Here is a 10,244-nt window from a genome sequence, read left to right as displayed (position 1 = left end):
GATGAGAACAGGGAGAGAGCAGAGCCTGAGACACCGAGGTCCTGAAGGGAGGAAAGAAGGATCTGGTGTCACTGTGTCAAATGCAGCAGAAAGGTCAAGAAGGATCAGGACAGAGGATAGAGAGGCTGCTCTAGCAGTGTGAAGCTGCTCAGAGACAGCAAGGAGGACAGTCTCTGTTGAGTGGCCTGCCTTGAAGCCAGACTGGTGAGGGTCAAGAAGGTTATTATGGTGGAGATAGGAGGAGAATTGATTAAAGATAGCTCATTCGAGAGTTTTGGAAAGAAAGGGAAGGAGAGAGACGGGTCTGTAGTTGTTTACTTCAGACGGGTTGAGGGTGGGTTTCTTCAGGAGAGGGTTCACTCTTGTCTCCTTCAGAGAGTTCGGAAAGCAGCCAGTTGACAGAGAAGTGTTGATGAGATGGGTGAGAAAAGGAAGAAGGTCAGGAGCAATAGACTGGAGAATGTGAGATAAGATGGGGTGAAGGGGACAGGTGGTTGGGCGGGCGGAGGTTACCAAGGTGAGAACTTGATTGGGAGACAGGGGGGTGAAAGAGGAAAGCGAAGGGGATGAAGATGAAGGTGATGGACATGTAGTTACAGAAGCTGGGTTTGAAAATGAGGAGCGTATGTCATCTATCTTTTTAGTAAAGTAGTTGACAAAGTGGCTTGGTAGAAGGATGGAAGGAGGAGGGGGGAGGTGGGGTCAAGGAGGTTGGAGAAGATGGAGAATAGCTTCTTGGGGTTGAAAAAGAGGATTGAATTCTGGTTCGGGAGAAGGAGCTTTTGGCTGCAGAGATAGAGGCAGAGAAAAAGGAGAGGAGAGGTTGATAAGTGAGCAGGTCGTCAGGGTGGTTAGATTTTCTCCATTTCCTTTCTGCTGCTCTCATAGTGACTCTCTCGGCACGCACCGAGTCAGACAACCACGGAGCTGGGGAGGACTTGCGGGCCTGTCGTAATGTAAGAGGACAGAGAGAATCAAGAGAGGAAGACAGAGTAGAAAGGAGAGTGTCTGTGGCAGAGTTAGGATGCATGAGTGAGAAAGAGTCAGTTGAAGGGAGGGCAGATAAAACAGAGGAGGCCAGAAAGGAGGGAGAGAGGGAGCAAATGTTGCGACAGACAGGTACAGAGTCTGTTGATGTGGGAGGGTTGTCAGTTTGAGAGAGTGGGAGAGAGTAAGAGATAAAGAAGTGGTCGGAGACATGAAGTAGAGTTACAGTGAGGTTAGATGTGGAGCAGTTTCTGGTGAAAATATAGTCCAGGTGGTTACCGGCTTTGTGAGTAGGAGGGGAAGGACTGAGTGAGAGAGCAAAGGAAGACAATAAGAGCAAAAGGTCAGATGACTTCTCAGTCTGGATGTTAAAGTCACCGAGAAGGACAAGTGGAGGGCCATTTTCTGGGACATAGGACATAAGTCCTCTAATCCTTGATATATTCTTCAGGTGATAGTAGGCTGATTTTGTAATTGTCTTGATATGGCTGTTCAGATTGAGGTCTGAATCCATAACTACACCTACATGTCTGGCTTGGTTTGTGGTTTTTAACATCAGTGATTGAAGCTGAGCGCTGACTTTCAATCGTTCTTCCTTGGCCGCAAAAACAATTACTTCTGTTTTATCTTTGTTTAATTGAAGAAAATTTTGGCACATCCAGTTGTTGATTTGTTCAATGTATTTACCTAACCCTTGTGTGGGATTATAGTCCCCATGGCGATATAGTTATGTAGATTTCTACATAATTATGATAACACACTTTGTTTCTTTCCATAATCTGAGCTAGTGGAAGCATGTAGATGTTGAACAGAAGAGGCCCCAGAATTGAACCTTGGGGAACACCACATGTCATTTTAGTCCGCTCTGATGTGTAATTAGCTACAGACACAAAGTATTCTCAGTCCTTCAAGTAGGATTCAAACCAGTTTAGTCCTGTGCCAGAGAGTCCCACCCAGTTTTTTAATCTGTCTAGTAGTATGTCATGGTTGACCGTGTCGACTGAAATTCTACCACTGTCTGTGTTTAAGTGGATGTCATTGAAAACATTAACAAGAGCAATTTCAGTACTGTGGTGCTGTCGAAAGCCTGACTGGAAAACATCAAAACAGTTATTTATGGCCAAGAAGTTATTCAGCTGTTGAAAAAAACGACTTTTCAATTATTTTACTTAAAAATGGGAGGTTTGATATTGGCCTGTAATTTTTCATTATCGAGGTGTCTACCACTGCACTGGTGCCTTTTTTAGGAGTGGTTTGATAACTGCAGTTTTTGGGCCTGAGGAAAGACACCTGAGAGAAGGGATGAGTTTACAATTCGTAAAAGATCAGTGGTCATGCAGTTTGAAATATTTTTGAAAAAGGGTGTTGGTATAATATCCAAGCTGCAGGAGGAGGACTTCAGATGTTGTATAATGTCTTCCAGACTTCCATGGTTGATTGAATGAAATTGTGTCATGGTATTTGAATGGATATTATTTAGAGACGGGGACAACACATATCCTCTGGTTGGTGTGGAGGCACTTACTGCTTGTCTAATTTTCTGTATTTTGTCAGTAAAAAAGGAGGCAAATTGATTGCATGCCCAAGTGGATTGGAGCTCAGCAGCTACTGACACTGGAGGGTTTGTTAGCCTGTCGACGGTAGCAAATAAGGCGCGTGTATTGTTATTGTTTTTGGTTATGATGTCAGAGAAGAAGGGGAGCTTCTCGGTTGGTGTCATCATGTAGTTGCCCAAATCCAACATGGTGTAAAACCAGCTCCGACAGTGAGGGTAAAGGGGATTTTCTGACTGCAGGAAGAAAAAATTAACAATTTGAATTTGTTGTTGGTTTTAACAATTATAAGTTAGAAATTTTATAATATAAACAATATATAAGAATATTATTGTGAACTCATTTTTATTTAGAAAACCTTTAAATATGTGTCAAAGGTTTCAGTTCAATAACAGGTCAACCACAAAAATCCCACTGCAATCATTTCGTGCCTGCACTGACATGACTTAATACATTTTTCTAACCAAATTAACAAAACACATGTCGAGGCTCGCACTCTGAGAGCGTGATGCTAAATACCTTTGTACATACTTAAAGGGAGATAGAGCAGAGTACCATTCTGTACATTTAATATGGGGCACATTTTTGCATATGAAAATACAGTTCACATAATATTCCCAACCAAAATGTGACCAAGAAAACTGCCAAGAGAGATATGAATGGAAATTGGGTGTAGGGGCTGAAGTTGTTTTCATTTCTGTCCCTGGCATCTATCCTGTCAGCAGTCAGACCCCCTCCTTCAGATGCACACGGATATAATTCCTCACTCATGTGTGCAAAACACTCTTTTTACACTAAGGAAGGTGCAGGAGAAGGAGCTGAGTTAGCTTGTACAGCATATTTTGAAGTTAATGTAATTAATTTAATCGCTATAGAAAAGTAGTGACAACTTCTGTTGAAATAAAAACACTGGCTGTTCCCAATCAAATGTTTTACTCTCACTAACCAAGTTTTATTTCCAAAAGAAACAAAGAACTCTAAACTCAAACAGTCCCTTATGTTGCTGGTGACCTGCCATAATTTAAATGAACCCTGGTAAGTCGCTGCATATGACGATATGAACCACTTAGCAATTCCAAAAATGCCCACTAGGGGACGGTCCATTGCCAGCCATGTAAGGACAAATAAATGGGACTGGTTGGGTCTGATTTATCTTTGAATTAAATCACGTGGTGCTTCTGTGGAATTTCTTATTATTAAATCAGGTTGGCTTTATGCTTCTGATATGTAGAAAAGGAAAAGGACACTGTGACTTTAAGGGGGATGACATTGGAGTAGTTAAACAAAGAGCAGTATTGTGCAATGAACAGCACATTCAAGTGCAAGACATGAGAGGCGTGTTGTTCTTTTTTTAATGACATGGAAAGTTGTATATCATCTGCATAGCAGAACATTGACATTAGTTCAACCTTTTAATTTTTTTTTAAACAAACTATCTCAAACAGTGTCACCAAATCCTTCATATATCTATTTACAGTACAAACGCCTTGAGTGCTTTCTCATTTACACTATTAACAATATTTAAACTCATTTAACATTTGTCATCTGTACATGTTTTTTGGTTACTGCTGTAAATACCATGCATTATGCTTAATATAAGCAGAATAAAATAGATTTTTGTTCACAAACATTACATTTTTTAACAATTTGCTTATTAAGTCTTGTTTTATAAGTTGTTTTTAAAAGACATACATTTATACAAATGTCTCTTAAAAAGCTGAATTTTAGCCTTTGCTGCTTTTCATTAGCACCAGTGGAAAAGTAGTAGTCTTGGAATGTGAACATCCTGAATTAATCCAAACAGACCAAAGCTAAAAAATAGTAATTTGTTTGTGAAATTTAATTTGGGTTAAAATAACACCAATTAATGTGAGTGCCAATTCTTCTTTTTAGTCACATCTGATCAAACACCTTGCAGACAACAGTTGAAGGCCGTCTGTCTCGCTCGGCTTGCAGAGATACTTCCTTCAAAGGGACGGAGGTGTAACAGGGGTCCAAGCTGACAGTAGTCGACCGTGTGGTGAGGTGTCATACTGAGCAGTGTCATGCACCTCTGTGACAATGCCGCTGTCGTACATGGGAGAGCCAGAGGAGGGCACTGTGACTGAGTGAGACAGGCTGGGATAGTGGCTGCTGGACCCTCGGAGGAACTGGGAGCTCAGGCAGTTGTTTATCCCCCCATTCTGGGACACTGGAGTCAGGGGTGAGTTACTCACAGACCACAGGCTGGTGTACTGACTGCACAGAGAGACGGACAGACAACTTCTCACTCATCTTCTCTCAAAATGTTTTAGAAGTGTTTCTCATGCAAAAGTTCAAAGTTGGCATCCATAAAGTATTTTTAGAAGTGTCTTGAATTTTTACAATAGATCAATGAGTTTCAACACATTACAAAGAGAACGTAAAGATAATGTTTACATAAAATATGGTAAAAACTGATAAAGAGGTAAGCCAAATGTATGTGTAAACATACAGAAGAAAAATTATACATTTCTGACGATATATTATTATTTTTTTTTTTTAAGGATTTAGAATTTCGTAGCCATGTGGAAAAACTAAGACAATTTGGAAAAATCTAAAGTAAATGTTTCAGATGCAGTTAATTTAATTTTTCTTTTAAATGCAAAATTCTTTTTACACGGGCTGAAGGAAGAACCAAATAGCTTTAATTTTTATAGCAGAAATAGATGTTATTTACTCTGCTCAAAAATGAGGCATACATAAAACAAAACTTTTTTCCACTAAGATTTGATTTATAATCAATATTTAGCCTCATGTTTTGTACTTCTGTTTAGTCTTTTTAATTTTTTTTTTATTTTTTTTTTAATTTTTTTTTTTTAGCAATATTGCTTTAGTTTACGAATTGTATGTTTATTATTTTATCTGCATGTTACACCCTTTTCACCTGTGACGCCTGTTTGTACCATTCTTAGACTATTTTGCAATGAAAAAAAAGTTGAAAACGGACATATTTGTGGTAAAATAGACGCTATTTGCACCTAAAAAGAACATGAGCCCATGGATATTTTTTTTTTTTGTTCTTTGTTCTTTGTCATTTTCATCTTGGTTATGTTTCTGAGTAGGTTCACTAAAATCAAAACAAGGACAATACAAACCTCGAGTTGTTACCAGAGGCGGAGTTGTGGGCCATGGGAATCATGCTTGAATGTGCTGGCATCTGAAGACTGGACCAGTTATCATGGCTTGAGAGCATCGACAGACAAGTTGAAGAGTTATCAGAGTAACCGGCTGTAACACAAACAGAGACATTGGGGTTTAGTGATTTCAGATATATATAACTTAAATGATGTCACTGAACACGTTGCATCCTCAATATATTTCAGGACTTCTCCCCCTGATATCAGTATGACAGTTAAAGGGGTGAATCTTTTCCATTCCTTGTCTGAAGCCCAACCATTTACAGCTCTGTGGCTCCACTAACACAAAAGCCAGAGGAATGCAAAACATTCCCCGCTCAACAACATTTGTTTGAGTTTCTTGTTAATAGTCGGGGGAGGAAGTGGTGGGATTCCTGGATGTGTGAAGGTAAATGGTGGAGGAGGACACTCACTGGGCGAGTTGGTCTGATGGACGTATGGGCTGGTGTATGGGGTAGAACGGTGGTTCCTCAGGGTGGAGTAACGCTCGCAGCCCTGGGACGGCGAGAGGGAGATGGGACTCCCAAACTGGCTGTGAGGGTTGGCTGGAGGACAGAGAGAGCCTGCACCCGGAATAAACCAGCTACCTACTGGTTTCACAGAGGAGAAAAAACATGATGAGACTAGATGAGCACAATAAATTACCAGCCATTAAAAAAAAAAGTGAAATAAATAATAGTGTTGTGTACTTACATTGAGAATAACCTGACTGTTGGTTTTCATTGGCATCTTCCCTTATATCTTTGTTATCACTCCTGCAAGAATACAAACTGCTGTATTTCCACTGATCATATTGTTGAACTAAACTTTTCACATCAGTTCCTGTAAATGTTGTGAAATTAAACTTCACATGTTCTTACCTCTCCTTTGCATCTAGAAAGGCCTTCGCAAAAGGGTTGTACTTTATTTTCAATGCAGTTATCTAAAATACAAATATACAATAAATTAAAAACACATAGGATCATGGTTTAGCATCAATAAAAAGCAGATAGGATAAATCCAAGCGTGTGTAAATACTCTGCCAAAATTACGCACGCATTTTGGGCGTATTCACTAAACACCTTTCACCTCAAATTAATTCTAATAATAATAATAGTTTTTAAACTGTTTTGTGTTCAAATAAAAAATAAACAAACAAAAAAATGGCACCGCAAACCTCTTCGTTTTGGTATGCTGTTACTGCAATGAACTGTGTCTCTGGGAAGGAGTGGCTGGTGATCATCCTCCGCGGGCCTCCAACCCGCACTATGTGGATTCGTGGCTCGTACTTGTGTAAGGAATTTAGCATTATCTGAACAAAAACATCACAAAACAAATTGTGTATTTAATAGGGTACTGTATACCAGAGTCCTTATTTCAAAGTGTATTTTATTAAAACATATAGAAGGAACACGGAAAACTAATTAAACTACAATGATAAACATCCTCCACTTACCTGACCTCCGCCGTTGAGTTTATTTGTGAGTTTGACTTTACTGAAGGGGACGGGAGCCTTCATCCAGTGCGCCCCGAAGTTTGGAGAGTCTGGATGGATGTACACACAGCTGGGAGTCAGAGGTTCGGGTTTGCCACCAGGAACCCACTCCCCGTTCACATATTTCCACCTGTGGTTGTCCGCGGATGCGAAGTCCAGCAAAAAAGAGTACATGGCGTTCGGGTCCAATCCAGACACGTTCACTTTCATCACCGGAAACATGCGCCTTGACAAAAAAAAAAAAAAACCAAGGCGCATAAATAAGAATTAAGAAGAAAATGTAATATCTATCTATCTATCTATCTATCTATCTATCTATCTATCTATCTATCTATCTATCTATCTATCTATCTATCTATCTATCTATCTATCTATCTATCTATCTATCTATCTATCTATCTATCTATCTATCTATCTATCTATCTATCTATCTATCTAAATTGTTTGTGTGTATTTAAGCTCACCTGCCATTCTTTGTAACAATCATTTCATTTATAAGATCCTTAAATTTTTGCCACAGCTCGCTCTCATCCAAGGACACTTTCAGCTCCCTCTCCGTGGGGTCTCCCTTCTCGCTGCCGGCCTGCAGCTCACTCTCCACCGCACTGAGGAGGTGATCCACCCGGTACTGTACGGTCTTGCTGGCACAATCGCCAGCGCCTGTCGCCATCCTGTCCAACAGCTCCAGGGCTGAAAAGTTGTAATTAAGGGGTTATTGACGAAAACTAACCTCCAAAATCTCTTTCCTCCTCTTGTGTATTCACAACAACAACTTTTATCTCAGGAGGCTGAATAGCTCCTAAATATATAGGCTGAAGAGACGCTCTATCTCAGGATGGGTGTTTGGAGCAGAGATGGTTGGCTCCTTTCCTCTTTGATCTTTGCGGGCTTCTCACAGATTGGCTGGGAGCGGCCATATCATTGCTGCCCGCAGGATTACGGCATTTTGAATAAAGCAGTTTAACCATCTTTATTACATCAACCTGTAAATATTGACACTTAGATCAAAGCCACACTTACAGAGAAAAGGGCACTGTATGCTGACTGTGGGTGGCTAAGACTTTAGTTCAGTTGAGTTTCTTATTTCTTCAACTTTTTAAGATGATTTAAATGTTTCTACGGATACAACGTTCTGACTGAGGCTTATTTAATTAGACTTTTCACATGTGATATGAAACCTTTTCTATCCTGTGTTAGTAGGTTAAGATTGTGCCCATTACAGGAGGAGAAAGAGGAATGCCTTCTAATATTGTTAAAAAAAAATTAATAAATGAGTGACTACATAAATAAACATTAACAAACAAATTACTCAATGCACTCAAGTGCAATAATCACATCCTTAATAATTGTATTACAAAAAGACATTTAAGTATTAATAAAACAAGCTTCTTGATGTAAATATTCATCATCACATCAAACCCAGTTGCAGTTTAAAAATTCTGTATTATAACCTTTTGGTCAGAAAAATGACACGTATGGAGATTTTACAGTAAATGTAACAAAAATAAAAAAAATTGACAAATAAATAATTTCATTAAAGTTATGAGAGGTTAATTGGTGTGATGTAAACTAAACACTTGTAATGTAAAAAGAGGGAGTATAATGGATCCTTCTGAGATAACAGAAAGTAATGAACATTAAAGTCCTTACAGCAGAACTTTACAACACTATACAGAGAAACCCAACAATTCAACAATTCCCACATAAGCTAGAAGGGAAAAACTCCTCTTCAAGGGAGAAAAACCTCCAACAGAGGAAAGGAAAAACTTTCTCTCAACAGGAAGAAACCTCTGACGGAACCAGGCTCAAAGGTGGGCGGCAATCTGCCTCGACCAGTTGGGGTGAGGGGAGACATCTGCAAAAAAAAGAACAGAAACTACGCGAGCTAGGGAACTGTATGAAAAGGCAACAGACAATAAGCAAAAACTATGGGAGATGTAATGGTGAGATATAAGTGTATAGAGAGTGATAGACTTAGAGGAAAGAAGCTCAGTGCATAATGAGGTTGCCCAGCAGCCTGGGCCTATAACAGTATAACTAAGGGATGGTTCAGGGCCAGCTGAGCCAGCCCTAACTATAAGCTTTATCAAAAAGGAAAGTCTTAAGTCTAGCCTTAAAGCCAGAGAGGGTTTCTGCCCCTCCAACACAAACTGGGAGCTGGCTCCACAGGAGAAGAGCCTGAAAACAGAAGGCTCTGCCTTCCATTCTACTTTTGGAAACTCTGGGAACCACAAGTAGACCAGTGTACTGAGAGCGAAGTGCTCTGCTAGGATTATATAGTTCTATAAGATCTCTAAGATATGATGGAGCCTGGTCATGAAGAACTTTGTAAATCAGCAAGAGAATTTTAAATTCTATTCTTGATTTAACAAGAAGCCAATGAAGAGAAGCTAAAACAGGAGAAATATAATATCTCTTGCTAAATTCCGTCAGTGCTCTTGCTGCAGCATTTTGGATCAAGTGCAGGGTTTTTAATGAGTAATTTGGACATCCTAACAATAAGGAATTACAATAATACAGCCTGGAAGTAACACATGCATGAATTAGCTTTTCTGCATCATGCTGAGGAAGGATTTTCCTGATTTCATTAATATTACATAGATAAAGATAAGTATAAGTAAGTATAAAGAAGGCAGTCCTGGAGACTTGCTTTATATGGTAGCTAAGGGACAAATCCTCATCAAAGATGACTCCAAGGTTCCTCACAGTGGTGCTGGAGGCCAAGACAACGTCATCCAGAGTAACTAAGTGATTAGAGAAAGAGTTTCTGAGGTGTTTAGGACCAAGTACAATAACTTCCATTTTGTCTAAATTTAGAAGCAGACCTTTATGTCTTTCAGACATTCTTCAAGTTTTACTAACTGATTTGTTTCGTCTGGTTTTATAGAAAGATATAGCTGTGTGTCATCTGCATAACAATGGAAGTTTAATCAGTGCTTCCTGATGGCATCTCCTAATGGAAGCATGTACAAAGTGAAAAGTATTGGTTCTAACACTGAGCCTTGTGGAACTCTATAGCTAAGTATGTGTTTGTCTGTAAGACTCATTGTTAATATGAACAAGCTGAAATCA

At 39.5% G+C, this 10,244-nt stretch overlaps 1 protein-coding gene across 3 annotated transcripts; it reads right to left on the bottom strand.

Moving 5' to 3' along the window:
• Positions 1-4,507: 4,507 nt before the first annotated feature.
• Positions 4,508-7,842, bottom strand: tbxtb (T-box transcription factor Tb). 3 transcript variants are annotated; one of them, XM_069144077.1, is made up of 8 exons: positions 7,637-7,842; positions 7,134-7,398; positions 6,855-6,989; positions 6,559-6,620; positions 6,392-6,453; positions 6,112-6,288; positions 5,657-5,789; positions 4,508-4,778 (listed from the first exon to the last, which is right to left on the bottom strand). In XM_069144077.1, the coding sequence occupies exons 1-8, from the start codon at positions 7,840-7,842 to the stop codon at positions 4,508-4,510; spliced, it is 1,311 nt and encodes a 436-aa protein (XP_069000178.1). The 3 variants fall into 3 exon arrangements, with proteins under 3 accessions (XP_069000178.1, XP_069000179.1, XP_069000180.1); XM_069144078.1 differs by having other exon boundaries at positions 6,112-6,285; XM_069144079.1 differs by lacking the exon at positions 6,112-6,288.
• Positions 7,843-10,244: the final 2,402 nt, after the last annotated feature.

This window comes from Embiotoca jacksoni, unplaced genomic scaffold (genome assembly GCF_022577435.1).
Source record: "Embiotoca jacksoni isolate LCO1_2020_lvr unplaced genomic scaffold, fEmbJac1.0.p SCAF_12, whole genome shotgun sequence".
NCBI classification, from domain to species: domain Eukaryota; kingdom Metazoa; phylum Chordata; class Actinopteri; family Embiotocidae; genus Embiotoca; species Embiotoca jacksoni.
Note: the sequence above shows the minus strand (reverse complement) of the source record. Positions and strands in the feature narration are given on the sequence as shown.